The sequence below is a fragment of the Calidris pugnax genome, unplaced genomic scaffold (genome assembly GCF_001431845.1).
Source record: "Calidris pugnax isolate Ruff unplaced genomic scaffold, ASM143184v1 scaffold182, whole genome shotgun sequence".
Taxonomy (NCBI): Eukaryota; Metazoa; Chordata; class Aves; order Charadriiformes; family Scolopacidae; genus Calidris; species Calidris pugnax.
In genome coordinates, this window is record NW_015090968.1 from 2,057,043 (window position 1) to 2,080,121 (window position 23,079).

The following is a 23,079-nucleotide window of genomic DNA, read 5'->3' on the forward strand; positions in this document are numbered from 1 at the left end:
TGACAATGAATGAAGATGAGAAATCCTCGATTAAGACCTGGGAAGCAGAGACTGACACAAATTTATGAGCTTTTTTTATAATACTGGTATTGTTTGGTGGTGTCTGTGTTTTTTCTACTCAGATAGATACAATAAAAATAATCTTTCAACTCAAATTCTGCAGTGAGGAAGAATACAGAAACAGAATAGCTTCTCCTTTCTCAAACAAAACAAAACAGGTATAAGGTTAAGAAAATGCATTAACTTTACAATGAAAAAGGTAAACCAGATAAATTTTTTGTACAAGGGATCCATAATACAGGATTTTTAAGTACAAAAGACTTTCTACATACTGTATTTTTAATTCTAGCACTCTTTACTGCACCTTCCAAACACTTATTAAGCACTAGTTGTGCAGATAAACATCTTTTCCCCCATTTCAGACAGATGAACTGAGGCACAGACAGAAATTTCTCCAGCAAATGTAAAATAAGAGCACTTCCATGCACAATGAAGGTCCTACCTACAGTCCATCAAAAGCATTGCAAGCCTTCCAAATATTTTAATAGGGTTTGATTCATGACCTAGAAGACCAAAAAGTAGCTTTCTCTGTCAGTCATTAAGTCCTTAATCTGATCGCTTATTTCATCAATCACTTTAACCTGTCTGTGTTTTGGACTGTGACCCTTTCAGAGGAACTATGTGGATTTCATGGAAATGCTATGGAAGCATCAGGACTTCTCTGAGACATCATGTCCCCATCCTGTACCTAGTGCAGTAGGCAGTAAGGTTAAAGATGGAGATACACATCTGTTCTGAAAACATCTTAACAGGATTTTTCAACCAAAAGTAGCTTTTCAGATTGCATACACTTGAAAACCTAAGTCTCAGGAGTGGGAAACCAAGCATGAAAGACCTATTCCCCCTTCATGTTATCAGTAAATGCTCTTCATTATTTTTTTCCATCTTTAAATGGAAAGAACAGTTTTTCACTTGATCTTCTCTATTAGCACCCAAGGAATCATATCTCTTCTCAGATATGTATATATATTATTGTTGACTGTAATATTAACATGAAGGCAGAATTCAGTTCTATCATTAAACTTGTAAATTCATGTTTGACTCTTATATTCTCCTACTCTGCGTGTACATGAGCAAGTACAGATTAATACTATGATTTACATTTCCTAGTAGCTGGATGTCCATCTAGCTACCAGAAATGCCACCTCTAACTATTTGGAAAACTTAGAGGCATACACAAATAATTGTTATTGCGTGCACAAAACAGACACACAATACATACAGACCAATACTAAGTGGAAACATGAGAATCCAATCCTATTTTAAAAGAAAATTTAGTATTCCAGAAGTGAATGGTCATTAAGCTTATGCCATGTGTAACTAGTCTCTGTGTTTTGTAATAGCTGCTTTTCAAAACTTACTGTGGGTAGTTCTTCTGTGCCTCTGCTTCTGGCCATTATGTCCATTTTTAACCCATACCCTCAATCAGGCTTGAGATTTTGCTAACAGGTTTTTATCTACCGTATGTCTCCTTCTGATGGCTTAATGACAACTAGTCTTTTTAGTCAATATTTTAAAGGACTTGGCATAAACCTACATAGCAATTGCAAAGATGATGGGAGAAAAAGTTATCTCTGACTAGAACTGAAGGTATTAAGACCCTTAATCAGCGTGTGTGTTTCCAAGAATTGCACTGAATACAATTGTTCAAGGGTTCTTCATTTACTAGTGAGAATAGTAGAAATGTATTAGCTACCAAACAGCACTCACTACCTCTCTGATCAGTACCCAGAATTTCCTAATATCTTCCGGTTAGCTATGCAGTAATGCAGCATTTCTTGGCATATCTGTGCAAAGTGAAAAGAATATCACAAGGTGGTTTTCTTGACTATGACATTCCCAACAGACTGTAGCATGTGTCAACAGAAAAACCAGAGTGATGTGCCTTCCACTTTAATCGACAGATACATTAACTGCCAGAGAGCAGCAAAAATATCCTTTTTAATGTAACTTCTAAAAAGATTTCTAAAATTTGATCTATGAAACAGCTCAGCAAAATAAACCATGTTCACTCATGATGAGTTTGACTGTATTTAGATTACTTATTATATAAAGATCATTATCCTTGATATAAAACTGTCACATTTTAAAAAAGACCCTATATGCAGATAAAGGTTCCCCAGAGAGTATCTCAAACCCATACCATATTCCAGAGCTCTGTATATCATATTTGGGGCTTTTGAGTTAACCAGAAGTCATACAAAAGTACATGTAACCAGACAGCTCGTTATTGACTTTGTTTCTGAGGAGGCTTATGTACATTATTTATTCAGGCAGCTGTAGGAAGTAGAGTGCTCTTATGCAACATGCTCCACATTTGACAGATTCACATAAAAGTATGCAGTGGTTATGGCAGTGCATTTGGTCAAATCACACCCTGTTTTTATTATACTCATGCAAAAATGCATTAGACATGTTTCTCTGATATAACAAGTTCTTTTGGAAGAGGGCCACGACCAAAGCACTGCAACGATTTTGTGGTTACTGCTAGGTACTCACACAAATGTATACTTTGAGGTCTTTTTTTGGTGCTGTGTATCTCTGGGCGTTGCATAAAATAAGCCTTCTCTGCTGCTTTAATTTTGCTCACTGCTTTAGAGCAACTGGGACTTTGCAAGAGTGGTTAGTTCCTCGTTTGATAATTCTTGGTGATGTGCAACAACAGACAGGATTGACTCTATGTTCTCCAGCTGGCACAACTGTACATTTTCATAAATTAAATTAATCTAATTCCTTATATAATGTAGCTGTGAGCAAGAACTGCAGACGTGGAACTCTACTTTCTTCTACAAAGCATGAATAATGATTACTTCTTAGGTGGGTGGGTGCACATTCTTGTTTTATTAGACCAAGCTCACAAAAGAAAGACTGCACCATAGATGCTACGATTATTTTTAACATACTATCAAAACCTGGCAAAATTACTGGGTATCTCAGGTTAATAGCTTATCACATATTTAAGCTAACTTTATCACCCTAGATTTATTATCTTTTTTAAGTCAACATCTGTGATGTCTTCTAACTAAAATGTGGGGAATCTTCCTGATGGATCAGATTTGAAACCTTTACTTGCCCACTCAACCTAAAAGACTTGAATATGCCACTGCAGCTGGTCTAAAGCAAAGAGGTCAGCAACCCTAGTTTTGAAATACTTGCCAGTTGCTGGAGATGTTCTGTAGGACTGCAATTCCCTTTCTAAACTGCTGTGAATTTCAGGTGCCTGTACAATTTTAAGATTTTCGTACAAAAAAACCCAAACCCATAAATTAAATCCTCCAGAGAATACTGAATAGTGGAACAGAACACAGTAAGTAATATTGCTACTAAATCATCGAAATCACAAGTGGAAAAGAAACAAACATCTGTTCTTCTATAGGTATGAATGGAAACAATGAAACACAATAAATGAGCATGAAAATATCTCCTCGAGAAGTAGTATTATTAATCCAGCAGCTTCAATTGAATAATCTCCTCATAACACCTTAATACTAATAACAAAATAAATTATCTGTTTAAATGGAACATTTAGTCTGCATTCAATACAGCCTTGTCGTGTTGACACTAGTAAGTTAATAAATAAGTGGATATTAAATTAGAATATGAGAATAAAATATACACTACTTGAATCATCTGAGGGGAAAATACATATTTTCAGTCATCATTTTAAATTGTTAAAAACCTATTAGACAGTAAGATCACAGTAAATACACAACTTCAATATGCTCTAATTCTGTGCAATTTATGAGATTTAAGCAAATATCAGTGAGAGTTTTAATTTGGATCTCCCAACAGCTAGACAGGATTATTGTGAGTGTAATAGTTTTATGTTCAAGTGGGATTCTGCTGTATTAAACTCTTTGTTAAACAAATCAGTCAAGCTCTCTCTCTGGAATTTTAATTTGCACCTTTGTAGAAGATGAGCAGTGTTTCACTTTTAATGTTTGATTATCAGCACGTACTTTAAAGAGGCAAGATCTTACCACTTAATATGAGTTTTCTTTCATTTTCACTTGAGCGGAATTTTATTTTAGTCCAAAAAGGTTATTATTGCCTTTAGTTATGTATCTCCCAGGGCATTTAATTTCCAGTAAAAAACACTGTAAAAAATGTTGCCATGTTGTCAACTTAACTAAAATCTGTTTTCTGTGAGGCTGCTGATGTTTGTGATCATGTTAAGCACAACAACCCCATCCTTTACCCATAGCAGACAACAGCAGTGCTCTCAGCAACATCACCAGAACTGGTCTGGACACAGAAATACAGGTCTAAAAGTTCCATAACACGGCAGCTCACTGCAAAACCCTTCAAGGTTTTTTTTAATGCTAGGGAGTGAGAGTCTGTCTCACTCTGATTCCTTCCTGCCAGGTTGGCAGCACATAAATGAGCTGATCATCCTGATTTTTAGATTTGCTTCCTTACTATAGTTCCAGTCCAGAACTTGAGAAACACTTCTAATCCAAGAAGGACTTCTCCATCTCCCCAGCCATTCCCCTCAGCTGCCACTCGGACCCATGGTCCAAACTGCACGCTCATGACCTCATTTGCTTTGCCAGAAAACACAACAGCGGCTCCAGGTTGCACCAAGGACTCTGCACTGGGACAGACCCCAGGGCATCACTCGTGGTAGATGGGGGTTGGACTAGATGATCTCCAGAGGTCCCTTCCAACTCCGTATCATTCTCTGATTCTGTGGTAGATCACAACCTGCTGACGCACCGTGCAGCAGCAGAGATATTACTCACCCAGGTGCCCACAGGGGAGTCAGTGGAACTATTTTCTTCAGTAAAGTAAGGAACTGAAGCCTTTTGAAAGATCAGTTATGTCACTGTCTTAAGTCTTAAAAGAAAGACTAAAACATTGTAGACTAATAAAAAACAATCATTTGTGCATTCTTATGGGCTACAAAATCAAAAAGTTAAGCTCTTGCTCTAACTAATGCTGTGTAGAAGTCTAAGCTTTGGTCTCATACATCCAGATGGATGTTCTGGGTATTCTGGAACGGGCAGGTCTCTCACTCTGTCTCTTTTGATCTCCCTTTGTCTCATGTCTCCTGACCAGACAGTCCCAATTCTCAGAAAATATTGCCAATAAAAGATTAATCACAACTGATGTATTCCCTTTGCCTCTACTTTGGTTTCACTGTTCTGGCATTTTCCAACAAAAACCTTCTCTGCCAAAAATGCTCATCCAGCTCTGGCTGCTGCTAAATGCCTGGAGAGTGTCAGTGAAAAATGAAACATCTCCTCGCTGTTGGATGGGAGCCCACAATGAACGCATTTTTAGCACAGAAACAAGCAGACAGGGAACGCCAGGTATGAAAGTGCAACCACTACTGACCTCCAAGACATGGAGACCATACTGTGTGGGAAGAGAGAAACCAAGCTTATTTCACTCGTGATAAATACACAAGATCAATTCCAAATCTCTCCTTTTATTCACCACATATTGGCTGTCTCAAACTTTCCTTCAAAGGTAAAATTTAAGTTTAAGTCCTAGCTAATGTCACTCTTAATTAGAAACGAGTAATGACATACCTTATATAAGATTTTATTCCCAACTTCAAAAGGAGCTACCTAGGTTTGTTTGGTGTCTTTACTTTGAAGAAAATGTCTTTTATTACTTATTTTAGTACAACACATTAAAATCAAATATCTCCTGTAGCAAAACGATTCAAGTCCCTGGAACTCAAATAATTTTCTAATAAAAAATGCATGAGACAAATAAATGCACTTTATGTTCCACAAGAAAAGGCAGTTTCAACAGGCTAATGCTCAGAGAAAATTCATTTTATCAACCAGCCATTTCATTCTTTGGTGCTGTTACAAGCTCCTCGCCGTTGCTAAGCAACCATAATTCATCGTACCTTTTAATGGATACTCTGCTACTGCTGAGAACATTAAGGTGAAGAGAATAAATGCCTTGGGTGAATCTTGAAATCTTTCATTATGCATGTCATTCTATTTCTGTAATGCTATAATGCTGAAATGTTTCTGTGGCAGGAAACTGAGTTGTGGTAATTGCATATTCCACTCATATATGTTTTGTAAGCAGAGCAGCACGTACTTGTCTAAAATGAGCTATTTCTAACATGATTGAAATTGGACTTTTCTACTTCTAAAGGTAGTAAATAAATCTGAGGGGAAAAAAAAAAAAAGAATGAGTCTGGAGTAAAATGTCTCGAAACTTTCAGCAAGAGTGACAAAATCCTATGGCATAAATTGAAAGTAATCAAACAGGCTTGATTGTAAGGCACAGTGGTATGTGAATATATGGTACACAATTGAAAATGCAAAGAACACAATAAAGAAACCGTATATCTTGTGCAAGTTGCATCTTTCTAAAACGCATGACATTCAAAGACAGATGCACCTATGCCAGATCAGGCATCTCTCTCAGTATTATTAAAACAAACCTCAGGTTTCAGCTGAATGCAAATGATGAATATTTTGTGCGTTTCCTCCTCGTTGTTTAGGGCCTTTTCTCCTCTTGAGAAATACTTCCTTATACCAGCCAAGGGGGCACCAGCAGGAATACGGTTTCACAGTTAGGTTTGTATTTTGCAAATAAATAGTGAAGACATTATGAGGTAAGATAAGTGCTCAGATACTTTCAGTGACTGATAGCACTAGAAAACCCTAAGATGGATCTGTTTTATGGGGTTCAACCTGCATTTCTGATCCTGATTATCTTCTCTCTCACACCTCTGTATACTAGATGATGAGCTCTTAAAAAAGCAGCTGTTCTCAGATAAAACATAAACTAGTTTTTCCTTGTTTTGAACATTAGATTCAGGTTTGTATTTTATTTATTTTAGGAAGAATGGAATTAGCATCGGAGAGAAACTTGTTGCATTTTTTTCTACGTACTTTCAACTTCACTTTCTCTTTACATGTCTGGGCTTGTCACTGGAAATGTTAAGGGACAAGCCGTATTTTCAGTTTTCTTCCTCAACCATTTGCAGCCCTCCCCTACCAGAGGCTGGTGACCTCAAACTCATCTTGATGCTGCATGGGAAGTAATCCTGCGCTGTGCAGGGAGGACCAGTCGGAGAGCTCTTACAGCCCTATCCATTTTGATATTGGAAAGGAAGGATAAAGTCAAACCTTTTGCTTATTCTCTCCAACTGTTGTTGAGGAGTGTTTTAAAGTTATCTTTGCTAGTCTGCATTGTTTTTTTTTTTTTATGACTGCTGCATTTCTGAGTGTTTTGCCAATACGCTTCTTTCATCATTATCTTTGCTAGTCTGTATTGTTTTTTTTTTTATGACTGCTGCATTTCTGAGTGTTTTGGCAATACGCTTCTTTCATCACATTGTATGAAGGTTTGAAGACCTCTTTCTCTGAGAAACTTTTTGAAATCTGTTCCTTAGGAAAGTGAGATGGAGGAAAAAGAAGGGGGAGTTGTTGCATATATGTACACAGATGAAGACAAGAAACCGATGGAGTTGCAGGAGGGAGGTAGAGACTTCACCTCTATCTACTCTAAAGTGATTGCACTTGTTGAACAGCAACATGGGGAAGTCAACACATGGTAGTACAAAAAAGAGTGTTTTGGCAATACGCTTCTTTCATCACATTGTATGAAGGTTTGAAGACCTCTTTCTCTGAGAAACTTTTTGAAATCTGTTCCTCAGGAAAGTGAGATGGAGGAAAAAGAAGGGGCAGTTGTTGCATATATGTACACGGATGAAGACAAGAAACTGATGGAGTTGCAGGAGGGAGGTAGAGACTTCACCTCAATCTACTCTAAAGTGATTGCACTTGAACAGCAACAAGGGGAAGTCAACACATGGTAGTACAAAAAAGTAGGAAAGAATAAAGTGGTTCCAAATCAGAGACAATGCAAAGTTAAAATAAATACACAAATATGTCAAGCCAAAGTATTTCTTTCCATTTTTATTCTTCTCAAGTACTCACACAACCCTACTTTCCATCAAAACAAAGCATACTTGACCTTTATTTCCCCTTCTTTTATACTCCTTGCCTCCTTAATCTTTCTTTTGCCTACTACTAGGACAAAAACCAAGAATGTGTGTTTTCTAACCACTGTCTGATTATTTTCCAGTAAGGAAAATGTTGGCTTTCCTCGAACCACTGATGTTTCCTCCAAAAACATCCACCAAAGCAAAAGGGTGAGAAAAAGGAGCAGTAGCTTAGCTGTCTGATTTTCAAAGACTGCTTTACCCTTGTAGATGTAATTTGCTGATGCAAATCACTCATTCCCTTGGCTCCAAACATTTGCTATGCAGTTTCATTAGTGGACTCTGTGTGCACCTGAAGAATGGCTCAAAAAACTGTCTCCTAATGATTCTCCTTGTTCTTTTCTGCTGCTTAGGGGATGGTGATCACAGTGAGCAGCTACAGCCTGGAAGAGTCTTAGAAGGTGGAATGCTGTACCACTTCTGACTGTTCATATTGTCCAAATTAGGTAAACAAAACTATGGGAACAAATAGTGGACTTCCACATGGGACTAAAATATGTGGAATCATAGCAGTCATGCTTCAAAGTCTTCCTGAAAAACATTTTGCTACATTTCTTGGAATCACTTGGAATCACACATCTAAAGAAATACAGGGGCAAATCCAAGGCTTTGTATTATCTTAAATTGAAATAATGTCTTAGGTGCAGCAATACGATGAATGCTACTTCTATCTTTCAAAAGCAGTATTACTTTCTCTTGAAACATTTAATTGTGAATCGGATACCTGCTTGATGTTGACCAAATCTACCATTTCTGAAGTTAAGAATATTTATGCTTACATAATGCCACATTTCCTCTGGGGACAAACATGCTTTGGCCAATATCTTGCAGTTTTGACAAGGGTCAAAAATAATATAATAAAAGATTGCAAAATTAATATTTAAGCTTCTCTGTGAAGTAAAGAAAGAGGATACTTAATATCATTTATCAAAGTAGGAAGAGAACAGCAAAGTGTGACCTAACCACTGGAAGGTCACAGCCAATAATGTTTCTGCAAATAGAAATGAGTTGCAGAAGCATCAAATGCAAATTACTGTTTGCTGGAGAATTTTAATAGAGTTCTACGTCACATTATAAAATGTTTAATTGTAACCCCATTTTAATAACACCATCTGATTAAATGAAAAGACGCCTTGCTGATCGCAATTACAATCTGTCAAACTGCATATTTATTTACAGTTTGGTTTCCTAAAACCATAAGATAAAAAAAGGAAACTCTATTCAGCTTGTCAGCAAACTATAATTATTGTGTATCCTTCTGTCAGTTTCTGCATAAAACTTTTGGTTCTAAAATGGATCTAATTATAACTACATCAACATTTTTATAAATGCTTGCTTTCCCTTCTTTCCCCTTCCCTCTTTCTCCCCCCCTGCTACTTCATCAGTGAATTCTTTGTAGCAAACTCAGGAGGAAAAACTTCTAAGTAAGTAACATTTGTTTCTCTATTTGATCTTTTCTATCCAAAGTTATTGTTAGAATAGAGAAGACTCTATTCAACGTAAATATTATTTATGGCAGTATACCTTCCTAGCACTGCACTCAAGGAAAGCCATGGGATTAAGACTCTATTGGTTTTTTTCTGCTTTGGCATTAATGTCTTGAATATCAGCTGAGAAACTCTTTCCAAGTATATCATCTAGCTCATCTTCTACAAAGTCTATTTATTGTAATTTATAACCTTTCACAAGAAACAATTTGCCAGACAAACAAGAAGTGAGTCCAAATGTCTGAATACCAGTGTATGTATCAACCAGTTATAGAAATTACATCTCAAAGAAGGGGCTATTAAATCATCCAACCCATCTCTCAGCCAGTGCAGGATTTTCCCATATGGATATGTTCCAGTGCTTTAACATTACCTGGCAGGCTATTTGGATGACATTACAGAGGTTTTTTTTTCCCAACCTTCACCCGTTGCTTATTTTTATACCATTACTTGCAGTGACAATCCTTAAGTATCATAAACATCTATTCCTTCAGCCTAACTTTCTAAGTAATGGATGATGACAAATAAATATAGTATTGAAAAGATGCACATAAACAATTTCATAAAATAGCACACTAGAGCTGAACCTTCAAGAAGAGTTATTTTGCTCAGTGTAGGTTATGGGCTAATACAATCTGGATCATGATTACATGCTAATAAGATTTGGGCAAAGCTGATTATTTTTCTACTGTTTCTTAAATGGTCAAGTCAGCTCTGAACCAAAACCAGTCTGAGTTAATACACATCCTCTTGATTATTTATTTCCTAGCTGTTCCATCAACATCTATTACCTATCATTCATTTTTAGACAAATATACATTTTATAAATATAAATCTATACATATATAATCACGCTTTAAAAATAAAAATAAATAAAAAACAGCTGAAAAGATTAAATGATCTGCATTAACCTCCAGGCTGCTGGGTTTTATGTATACAACAAAGTAGGTGAATTTTTAAGGTTGCAGACCTGTATTCAGAGTGTCCCTGAGGAGTCTGTGCAGTTGCCATTAGCAGAATTGTCTAAAAAAATAAGTTAGACAAATGTCTGTCAGAAATGACAAACATATAGAGTATCCTGCTTTTGGGAAGATGACCTTTCAAAGTCCTTCCTTGGACTAGACTAAGAGAGGGACTTTAGGGTTCCTTCTGGACCAATTTCTGTAATTTGGTAATAACACAACATTAAGGCTGCACTGAGCCAGGATCCAAGGGGTCAGGTTACTTATGTAAGTTTTTCCTGTAGCACAGCTTTGCTATACTGTCTTTAATTATAAGATAATCAAAATAATAAAAATTGTTTCAAAACAGCACATTAGGTGATAATTACTCTCTTCAGTCTTGTTACAGCTTGCTCTAGTTTTCCAAATGTTACAAAGAAAATAATTTCAGAATTATGATAGCAGAGTGTGGATCATTATTGAAAATACTTTTGTTGACAAACCCTTTAATCTGATACAGGCTAAAACGAAAATTTTCACTATTTATAAACAAATGAAAGCATTTGCTATAGAACAATCTCTGTTTCTGTTGGGACCCTGGAAAAGCCCCTAGTAGAGCTGGACAGGATCAACAATAGTCCAGAATGCTTCCGAATATCCCACTGAGATGTTCAGCCTGCAATAGAGCTTCTAAAATGCAATTCAGAGCCAGAGGCCACAAACGACAAAGTTAGCGCCTGCCACAATTAAAATTACATTGGCCAGGCCCTGGGCAGAGAACTTTCCTTTTGTGTATTTTCCCCTCCCTGCATCTGTGAAAGCTGATGGCAAGACAGAAGAAACATGTGTACTATGCAACCAGCCCATAAGGCTTTGGACTGGGACCCTCAGGTGGTGGAGCATCAAACTTTGTGGTTAAATACTTCACAACTCCCTCAAACTAACTGCATTTCAAGGACAGGTGAAACAACCTGCCTATCTTTTCCATGGCTCTTAAATAAGGCTGCTGCATCACTTCCAGGTTGCATGATAGCTTAAAGATCTCAGCTATCATCATATGCAGTCACCATAATTGCTGTATATTAGATGTGTAACATGTGGCAGTTAATTCCTGCCTTTATTACATTGGAGGACTTCTGCTAGTTCTAATACTGAAAGTTGTCTCTCACCGCACTGCTGCCCACCTTTGTGTTACTAATGATCAGACATGAACTCAGCTTCTGGTAATACTTTCGTTATTATGGGTCCCACATTGTAGAGTCATCTTCTTCCTCTACATTAAGATCTGTCTCTTTCAGCCTTTTGCAACTTGGGACTCATCTGCATTTGTATATTGTGAATTGCATTTTATTGGGTTTTTAATAAAGTAAATGTCTTTCTATTCTACAATATAGTACTTGACAGATATGAGGGGCTGATATTGCAAATACCTATTTCTACTATTATTAGTATGTTACCTTCTTAGCTAATTCGTGACTACAAAGCATTTCAAGACACAAGAAAGGCGCTGCAGAAGAACAGGGTGCTGCTAGTATTATTTTGCAAATGCTGCGATTTACTTTTTCTAGAAAAAAAGAACTTTTAAAAGTTTTGCCAGTGGTTATTTTACACTGTACACTTTCTGTCAGGCAACTTAAGCTGCACTTAATATCCAGATCAGAACTAAGCCTATTGCACTAAACACTTTTTATGCTGCTTCATAAGAAAGGGGAGTGTAATAAAATTCATTGAACTGAGATCCCACACTTGAGTATTAGGGCATGTGTAGGAAACTGAAGCTTAGTTACCGAGTTAATCTCTGAAATTCTTTATGTGTGAATGAAGGTAATCTTAAAGTGTATTAGAAGGAAGTCCCATCTCTGAATTAAAAAAAAAAAAAGAAAAAAAAGTGTTGCATTCTCATCAAGGGCCTGATCCTGTAAATCCTCCATGCACAGGGCTTTTTTGCTAAAGGACCAGAACATCTAATTTCAACCACTTTTTCAGTTAATATAACTTTTGTAAGGATGAAGGGAAGGCACCTGTAGCCTGATATCACCACTGTCAGGAAGTGGAATTTCAAAGATGGGATATAGAGTGGCCACATCTTGTCACCCATTACATATGCCATGTCTCACCTTAGCAACTAGGCTACTTCCTTTATTAACTCAGATAGCAAAGAAAGCAAATTAACTTACATAGATTATATAAAGTTACTAACTGCAACCTCACTCATAACCCAGGAATTTGGTTAAAATTTTCTATCAAGTAACTATGTACAGTACGTTGATTAAGTCTTTTGCATCTACAATCAAAACTTTGGGTCTAGCTTCAGTCCCTGTTTAGCGTAAAATGTGGATCTATGATTTGGGGAGAAGGGGAATATTGCAAATGCTACATCCTGTCTCTTACATTTCCATTCCAGCAGAGGGCTGCAGTGATTAACAGTGTGATAGTTCCTTACATATATATATATATATGTTCACATATATATATGTATATATGTGTATCCATCTATATATGTATGTGTATGCATGTATCCTGAGCACTGCGGTCCACATCATCTCCACGTCCGGGCAGGCACACAGATTGCCACATTACTACCTGCAATTTCTCCTTTGTCTCTTTTCCTACCCGGCAGGTTGATTGAAATAGGAATGTTGGGTACACACTGAGAATAGGGAAGATAAACTGTAATGCCTTTGTCCAACTGACTTCAGATGGGAAGGGTTTATTTCTGTGGGTTTTATAACTGAAGGGTATGCACAAGTAGGCCTTGGAGGCCTACTCCATACTTCCTCACTCCATAAGGCTTCTTACTGCCACTACATACTTTGTGAGTGTATTTATCCATGATATACACAGGAAAAGAATTAAGAACTTACATTTTGCTATCTTTATTGTCCTGGCCTGTGTCAGGAACAGTGTGGTGAGTAGGACTCGGGTGGTGATCGTCCCCCTGTACTGGGCACTGGTGGAGCCCCCCCTCAAGCGCTGTGTCCCTTTTTGGGCCCCTCACTACAAAAAAGACATTGAGGTGCTGGAGCAGGTCCAGAGAAGGGCTATGGAGCTGGTGAGGGGTCTGAAGAGCAAGTCTAATGAGGAGAGGCTGAGGGAGCCAGGGGTGTTCAGCCTGGAGAAAAGGAGGCTGAGGGGAGACCTTCTCACTCCCTACAACTCCCTGAAAGGAGGGTGTAGTGTGGTGGGGTTGGTCTCTTCTCCCAAGTCACAGGCAATAAGACAAGAGGAAACGGCTTCAAGTTCCACCAGGGGAGGTTTAGATTTTATATTAGGAAAAATTTTTACACTGAAAGGGTTATCAAGTATTAGAACAGGCCAGGGAAGTGGTGGAACTGTCACCCCTGGACGTATTTACAAGATGAGTAGACGTGGTGCTTAGTGACATGGTGTAGTGACTGTTTTTGTCTGTGTTAGTTTGACGGTTGGACTTGATGATCTGAAAGGCCTCTTCCAACCCAGGCAACTCTATGATTCTGTGATTCTAACTGATTCTACTCCCTATACAAGATGGGCTGAGATGATAAATGCAGTACAAATCCATGAAAGGTGTGCAGTCTTCTCAACTGCTTTTGAGTTTCAAGGAATGCAAATGCAAGCATTTAAATAATGGAACAGGTGAAAGGAGAGGCTATTCCACCTGATGCACAAAACTCTCCCTTTCATCTGCACTGTGGGCTGCTTCTTCCTTTCTGTCTTCACAAAAGCATCCTCACAGTTTTTGAGAAAGACATTTCACTTGTATTTCATCTATAGGCCTTAAGATAACTAAGATTTTTTTTTTTGCCAAAGACTGAGTCTTCAGAAACGTTTCATTATCTCGCTGTTCTCGACAACTACATGTGATGTTAAAAGCAGCAGATTAAAGTCAACAATCTCTGCTGCTGAAACCCCTGAATTTCTGACATTTTCTGAGAGTTATGTTTTCTCTATTTGCATACTCTATTATCTGTTTTGTTTGACACTTGCAGCTATGATGCTGCTTATACATTAATCACTCCTGTGAGTACTTCACATGTGAGGTATTGTATAATCTACCACCCGCAACCGAAGGCTTTCTCTTCGTACCACATTCATCATGTCATAACCAGTGACTATCTGGTTAAGTCTGAGAAACAATAATTAATACCGCTACTCATTTTTTTTCTTACTTTTTTAGGTAGCAAATAAATTCCTATCAGACAACGGGTAACCATTGTGAAAAAAAGTTCACCAAAGCATTTTCTACAGAAGGCTGTTTTCAAAAATGAAATATGCCATCTTGTTATTCCTTCCTGAAATTATACCAAAGTTGTTTTGCTACTGAATTTATGAAATATGTGAGCCACATAGAGTCTCAACACTCAAATAAGCAGAATGTTGTATTTCCCAATTGACAGTAAATCAACAGCTTCACTGGCAATTTTAAAAATGAGACCTGGAATTATTTTAAAAAGAGTTCTGGTCATTTTTGTACAAATATTTTGCTACACTAATGAGCAAATATTTGCTTGCTCTGTCTTTCAGGTAAGTTCTTAGTACTTAATGACAGAAAATACAGCTTTACCAGATACTTTAAAACCAGAAAAAAATCTAAATTAATGAAAAACACTAATCTTAAATATTCTCACAGCAATTCTAGTCCTAGCTGACCTCAAGAAGGTGGAGCCCATGGATAGCTTGATCTCACAGGATGCTTTCTTCTACTCTGCTGATTTTCTCTTGTGAGGGAAAAACCATAGAGGTGCTACCAACTGAAGTGCTACCAGTGATGTTCCCTACCATGTATGCATGGACTAATGTTTACTGCTGAGAGCCCCTGAGGGACAATGTGACCCACAGGAATGTTCCAGGCTTCCTGCTGCAGTAGGGGGTTCATTAGACCAGTCCCAAATAAAGCACATATTTTTGAGACATGCCCCATCTTGATTTCAGTCCTCAGGTACAGAAAACCAACCACCTCCCATAGTACATTATTTAAATGGTAAATCTCTATCACTGTTAAAAATGCATGCTTTGTTTCCAGTCTGATTTTATACAGCTGTAATTTCTCAATGTTGGATGTTTTAATGCTTTTTTGTAGCACAGTGAAGAGCCTTCTACTAGGAGATATGCAATATGCAGGAATTTATAAAACCTTGATCAAGTTACATCTTAATCAGCTCCTCTACATATCCTTTCTGTTGTCTTTCTGATGACAAAAGAGTGGAGCAGACATCAGAAGTAAGGAAAGAGAAACATGATGTCCCAGAGCCCTGGATGGAATAAATCATCATAATTCTACTGAAGACAATAAAGTTATGTCGACTGACATCAGCTGAAGATTTGGCTGTGCATCTCAATAGTTAGGCTGTTTGACAAAACATACACTAACTATTGTAACCTTTTGCCACACAAGCCTTATTTCAGTGAGAAAACCCAGCTTGTAAAATATGGTGGTTTTTTTTTTTTAAAAAAAAAAAAGGAAAAGAAAGTTATCCTGCAAGCATACAAAGTTGCTTAATAAGAGAAAAAAAAATAAATACTTTAACACAATGTGTTCTATGACCTTAGCTTTATGATTTGGTGGTTCTGATGGCAATAACTCACTGCAATAAAATTTGGGGTAGCAGCAGGTCTGTGTAGCATAACAGTAAATTTTGATGTAAACTGAAGACCAGAGCCTGGTAATGAGGCACAAATGTGAAGTATTCACCAGAGACTAAAAGTATCTTCTACCACTGACGTGCAATACAGGCTAGAAAAAAGTATCCAAGCATGATTCAAATCTCACCAGTTAGCTTAGAGGTGGGAAATCTCTTGTATTGTTATGAAAGTTATTCATCTTGTTCATCAGAAATAAAAATTTCTCTTTGACTCAGTAGTTTGCACTAACGCTTAAAGGTGCCAAAAAAAAATAATCAACTGCATAGGTCAGCCTCAAGATGAGATATGAATACTGGGTTTTAACTAATATGTATGAAAGCATGGGATGTATGAAAGACATCCCAGCTACAACAACAACAATCTCCTGTATTGGATTTATTAGCAACTGTGTACTGTGAGTAAGATATACTAGCTTCATTCTACCTGAGATAAAAATGAAAAAAATAATAATAAAAAAAGCAGCTGTCTGCTTTCTTCACTGTTATACAGTGCCACATTTTGTTTAAGATATTACTCTCTCATGGGCTGCATATATAAAAAATATAATTCATGAAAAAGTAAAATGTAATTGTTCAGGCTTTGATGAATTGGGGCATAATGTTAAATAATTATTCATTGCCTTTATTCTTCTGTCAAAGCGGGCAAAAAAAAGAAGCTTTTTATTGCTTTGTTTTATATAAGGACATGGGCCTTTGTGACATGCATTTTATTTTAAACTAATGCTTCTATTATTCCACATCTGAATAATTATAGCTGACATCATCTACTCTTCGGTGTCCTAGAAGATCTTTAGCTCTAGTCCACTGTTACATATTTTATGCATTACATGAAATAAAATACCTCAAGATTTGGAAAATATTTATTTTAAAAACAGCAATGAAATTGTCTGTAATCACATCTTCTGCTCTGCGTTGAAAGCAGCATTATTCAATATGCCAGTGGTCTTTTCCATAAGAGCAACATATTAGAAATTCATGCTGCTCTAATATATCTGAATTCATTGATGTACTGCACTCCCTATAGACCTAAAGAAACGTTTTTGCTTCAGTTTCATATGTCCTGCACATTACCTACTGATGTGGTGGTTGTCAAAACAGTTGTAGAGTAGCCTTTGAATTCAAAGTGTGCCTTGACAGTATACTAAAAATGACAATAAACCTAAGTATATACATTATGCTGGCTTTTGTTGCTAGCACAAGTAGAGCATTTGGGAAATAAATCCCCTGATTTTATTGCCTTTTAACATCTTTTGCACTTTAAACTTCAAACCCAGAAATTTGAAGCATTCCAAGAAACTGAAATCTCTTATTTCTTTCTTGTAAATTTTCTATAGTATATCATCATGAACCACATTTTCAAAAAGATCAGCACAAGATTATAAATGAAAGCATTCCAAAAATAGGGCTTTTTTTTCTTCTACATAAAAACAGCACTGTGATTTTTAACCTTGGTTTCTTGGGGAAAAAAGCAATCATCTATAGGATATACTGAAGAAGCTGAAATGTCTATAATTTTGTTGATAAAATGAACACACGGTAAAACTCATTTTATAGAAGACATCCAAAAAGATTTTTACAGATAACCCACATTCTCATAGGATGGTATATACATGCATTTATTTGCAAATGTTAGAGGGATATTTCTTGTGGTCTTTGGAATATTTCAGGAAAATTCATGCAAACGGAGAAGTGCTGACAGGTCAAGACCCAACTGGAACTGAACCAAACCTACACGGGGCTACCTCAGCTGTAGTAAATCAGGAAGGGATCCCTTTTTCATCATATAGAAACAAACATGCCTAGAGGACCATCAGTACATCTTCATTAAACAGCTCTATCTATATCTAATGGAATACACTTAAGAAGCAGGAATAGAAGCCATGGCCATTTTGAAGGAGGACTTTAGAGAGCTCCCACATGTGGCCCACCATGCTGGGGCTGGACTGTGTGTCCACGCCACCACGTGTCACATCCTGCACAAATTCTGTAGACTTCTGAACCCCCAGTATCCAGATACAATGAACATCTAAAGAAATCTGTATGTGACAGCACGGTATAAATTAGTGTGTATGTGCATGTGTGTATATGTCTGTATGTCATCTAAGCAGAAAACAGAAATACACAAACATAGAAGCCAATATATGAACCAACAGCAGAATAATGATAAAGAGAAAATTTTAGTGATTTTTTTTTTTTTTTTTTAAGGTGGGGGTGCAATGGGAAGTCCAATCAATCAAAAAAACACAAACATAGAAGCCAATATATGAACCAACAGCAGAATAATGATAAAGAGAAAATTTTAGTGATTTTTTTTTTTTTTTTAAGCAGTGGGGGTGCAATGGGAAGTCCAATCAATCAAAAAAACCTTCAAAGACGGCTAATTCCAAATTTAAGTATCAGACTCAGTAAATGGCAATGGGAAATTTTCACCTCCCAGCATTGTAAAATTTTTCAGAAAGAATTCCCACAGTGTAAAAAGTCTGTAAGAAGCTGATCCCTAATAAGAATTCACTGAGCTGGTAGTGGGCTCTTATTGTGTGTGTTTAAGCACTTCCACATAGGAGAATTCTTAGAGAGCTTGGGGCAAATCCTGCAATCCTTACTCAAAGGGATTTCATCCGCAGCTTTGAGGGAGTGCTGCACAGTATGAAACCAGGACTTCTAATGGGGAGAGTTTTGATGGGTTTTTAGGTACGGCCTCAATTTTCAAGCTGTCCAAAACCACAGAAATCTTCATCTGAAAACACCTAGTAGTTGAGATGAAAGAAAAATGCTACAATCTGTGTACAACCTATTTTCTTACTTTGTTTCTGAGCTCACTGTGTTACCTTACTCTCATTTGGCTAGCATTAATTAATGCTTTGTCTATAAAAACATCAACTGAAAACCACTCACTTGTTCTAACACAGACAAAAAGGAAGGTGTTATGCTGAAATACCAACATGGGTTAAAAACTGGCTAAAAGGAAGTATGTTGAAAGATTTTAAAAAAAAAAAATTCCAAATTCAATCAGAGGCACATTGCACTGCAGCTGAATTTGTCCCAGTATAAGTAAAATTTGCTGAAGATGTGAAATTAATTAGGGCTAGAGAACAGCCAACAGTTTCGTTTCTAAGAATAATTTTTCTAAAAATACTCATTAGTCCCCTGAAAAATGAAGCAAGATACATGGTTTCCAAATACACTAAGTGGTAGTTGATACCAGAAATTATATGGCACCAACCGTTTAGATAGATTGAACAAACTTGTACATTATTTTCTGTGTGAGGCAATATAAAAGTGATTTAGGCAAGTACTTGTTAAATGGATCAGAGGTTGATGAGATAGTAAAAAGGAAACTTAGAGGTGAGTAATAACAAGAGAAAAGAGTCATATTGAAGAAAAAAATGTAAAAAGTTCTGGATTACAGAGAAGAGCTTCAAAGCTAAGTAAAGAATGCTAACTCTACAAAATCCTCTGTCTTTTTTCATCAATGGAAAGCCAAAAGGACAATAGGACCATTCTATTCACTGAAGAAGTCACTGAATTCACTAAAGAATTATCTTAAATTATCTCCCTCAAGTTAATTCCTCTCAAGTTATCAAATTCAAGTCAGAGGAACTAAACTGCCAAACAGTGTTTGAACCGTACAAAATCATGGTGTTAGTATCCTATCAGTTGTACTAACGTGAGATGTAGCTTAATCTCCTTGACAGACAAGCCAGCTTGAGTTAAAATTATTGCTAGTTAAGAGGCCCTCTTGTGTGCACAGAGCATGCAAGTTAGGGATAACAGTTGACTTAGCCCATGATGCTTCAAGGATCATGCTTTATTTATTGAATGAATCCTCAGAAATTACTGTTAAAATTTAGTGCATATTTTCTTGACGTCTGATTTTCATTTTTTCTGATCTTCACTAAGTCACAATAGCAAAATGGCCTACTTTTATTATTCAGCTCTTTTTGTATTTGCCCTGGATGCAATAATTCACTGTGATGATCCACAAACTCTCAAGGCCCTTTGTTCAGAGCTTGTTGCAAGAGGTTAATGTGGAACATCAGAGCTTAAAAGAATGCATAGTTTTGAGCCATAGCCATGGCTCAAAAGAGGTCAATTCAGTGAAATACTGCTTGTCTTGACTGGAGTGCAGAGCCTTCCTTTTACTTTTTCAAGTCCTTTCGTAGTTCTGATTTTTAGAACCCCACACAAGATTTAGCTCATGCTCTTTAACGCATGCCATCAGCTTTGCAGAAATGCAAGCAAAATTCAAAACATTTCCACAAAGTACATTTATATCTCCCTGTGAAAATCTGCCTCTCCTCCCCCCTCCCTCCCATTATTGAACATAACCCTGGGGTCAGATTCTGACCTCAAACACAAAGCCTGCAACATCGTAGTAAATCAATAACAACTAAGCAGCACGTAAGTAGCCAAGGCTCCCCCTCCCCGCAGTACCGCTTGTTGGACATCCTCAGAGGGAATGCAGAGCTCCTCGAAATCAAGGCAGCTTTATTTTAATTAAGTTGCAATGAAGCCTTGTGACAAGGCTTTTTGTTGTTGTTGTTGTAAACTAGCTTTCTGGCCTCCATGGCCCCCCAGCCCCTGGCTCTGGGGCTGTGGCTGTTAGTCCCAGGGGTTGAATGGGGAGCTGAACCTAGATCCCTCAGCCCCAAAAATCTCCATATGCTGCCTCAGCTCCCAGGCTCCCAGAAATGATTTATTTTTATTTCTTTTAGGTAATGTGACGAGGAGCTAGCAAGCTGGAAGCCTAAACAGCCTCAGTCCCTAAGTGCAGAGCCTCCCAGCTGGGACACAGGGCCCTAAGCCTCTGATCCCTGAGGGAGAAGCCCAAACCCTTGGATGTCTAGGAACACCAGATCCTCAACTTCACCTGTCCGGATCTGCAGTTCCTGGGAAGCTCATCTAGCGAAGTGCCTAAAGTCCACTGAGCCCCACACAGTGCCAGGCCCCATCCTCTTCCATGGCATTTTTAACTCTTTGGACTAGAATTGTACATCGACGGAAAATAATGTCCTCTTTGGTACAATGATCTTGTCTGGAGCTGCTATGCAAGAAGTATACTAATTATTTGTAGAACCCACTTGAAAATATAACATGTAAAGTAGCTCTGCAGTTGTTGCAAGCAATTTAGCATTCAAAGAAGTGATTTATAATATCAGGCTTCCCAAGATTATGACCATAATGACTATCTGACAGACTTTATAAGCAAATCGCCCAGTCATTTCAATTGAATTCTGGCTGGCTAAGGACTGGGAACTGTAAAAAGGCTGTAAGATTTGGCCTAGAATCAGAAATAACATTTGCTGTTTTCCAAACGTGCGGTAAACAAGAAAGGAGATATTAAATTTTTGTACATCTCTCAGCACATGCAAATGAGAATGGAAAGAGCCTCATCAGACAAACACGGAACAGCAGCCATCTGGATCCAAACCCTGCTCCAGTGGAAGTCAAAGCCTTGAGCCTCCTTTTGTCATTATTTACATCCATGTAAAGGGAGAATAATTCTACTCAAGGCGGCGGGTACCGCCCTGGCTTTGAGGAACTCAGCTGTAAAACCCCCACTGCCTGGGGTCGGGGGAAGATTTCACAGAGGGACCATGATGTAAAAAAAGCTCACTCCATGACTTAAGCAGTGCTGGGGCCACCCCCTCGGAGGATTTCAAACCGGTCTGAATTTCCACAATTTCACAACTTAAAGCAGAATAGAAGGGAAAGACTAAAAAATGCTTACCACAGAGAGGGAATTGGAAAGCAGTGTCCCGTCTTGGCCGAGCATGTTGGAAACTGTAATTTCAGGTAGATCCATGTTTTGTGGGTGGAATGGAAGGAGGCCATTGTGGTTCATGGGGTGACACAGGGAGTGGTACCCAGACTCTATCTCATTCAAGTGCACCAGGGAGTGGTCAGGCAATGACGGAGGAGTGATAGGAGGTATGTTAAAATCTTCACTTTCAAGACTTGGGCCAGGAAAAGACTGGAAAAAAACAACAACAGAAAGTGTTATGAAAATCACAAGAATACCGATCAAGAATAGTAATAACAGTCACTCAAAACAAACAAAAAGAACCCAACTCACATACTTCTAAGAAGGAGCTTCAATTTAACAAAAAAAGAATATTTTGAACACCCATATATTATAACAGTGGAGTTTCACCATTATGTATGGAAGAAAAATTGCCTCTGAGGCATATGAATCTCTGATACTTTCACAGCTTCCATTATAAAGAGATTTTTTTAAAGAAGCTGAATTCAAACAGATTTCAAGGGTCCTATTAAAATTTTCCAAGAGTGTTCATCTAGCTGAATACCTTTTTCATGGGAATTGTGGAAAAGGGAATGCAATTTATAAAATTAACATTGGCTCAAAATTGTTCATAAGACTCCCTGCTACTCAGATCGAGAATTATACAGTGAAGAAGAAAGACACCATTTTTAGGTTTACAGGAGAGCCATGCATTTGTTCTGCTACAAAGAAAAACAAATACATACAGAAATAGTATATACTTTGTATGAATATATTTTGTGTTTATAAAAATACATCTATGCTGTCTCAAAAACACTGATTTTTCCTTTCTTAATCTATAAACTCAATGATACATGCATTTTGTCAGTCATCTAAATGAGTTACTCCACAAAGCAACTCTTTATTCTTTTGTTGTCCGCTGCCATTAAGTCATCCAACTCAATCTGATCCAAGGAAAAGCCACAGGCAAAGTCAGAGTAATGCACCAAGGTGGATAATTGCTATTATTTATCTACATTCTTTGTACAGCAGGTAGGCTCATTTGGGGGGTAGGGGTGGGTATGCTTATATTTCTTAAAGGAGAAAGGTGAGCAGGGTTAGATACATGATCCAAATCAAGAGTTAAAGGGATCAGTTGCAGTGGTTCAGCCTGAAAGCCTGCTCTGCTTTTCTGAGAACAGCCACAGTTCTCATCTTCGCAAGCGATGAGTCTTTGCACATCCCACACCCACAGTCATGAGGTTTT

General features: G+C 37.6%; 1 protein-coding gene across 3 annotated transcripts in view; it reads right to left on the reverse strand.

The window, feature by feature from the left end:
* The window catches only part of TOX (thymocyte selection associated high mobility group box), a 242,962-nt gene that overhangs the window by 89,439 nt on the left and 130,444 nt on the right, over nucleotides 1-23,079 (reverse strand). For all 3 annotated transcript variants that reach the window (XM_014952638.1, XM_014952640.1, XM_014952637.1), the window contains exon 3: nucleotides 21,822-22,064. In XM_014952638.1, the coding sequence (XP_014808124.1) occupies nucleotides 21,822-22,064 (243 nt within the window). The remainder of the gene's footprint in view (nucleotides 1-21,821; nucleotides 22,065-23,079) is intronic.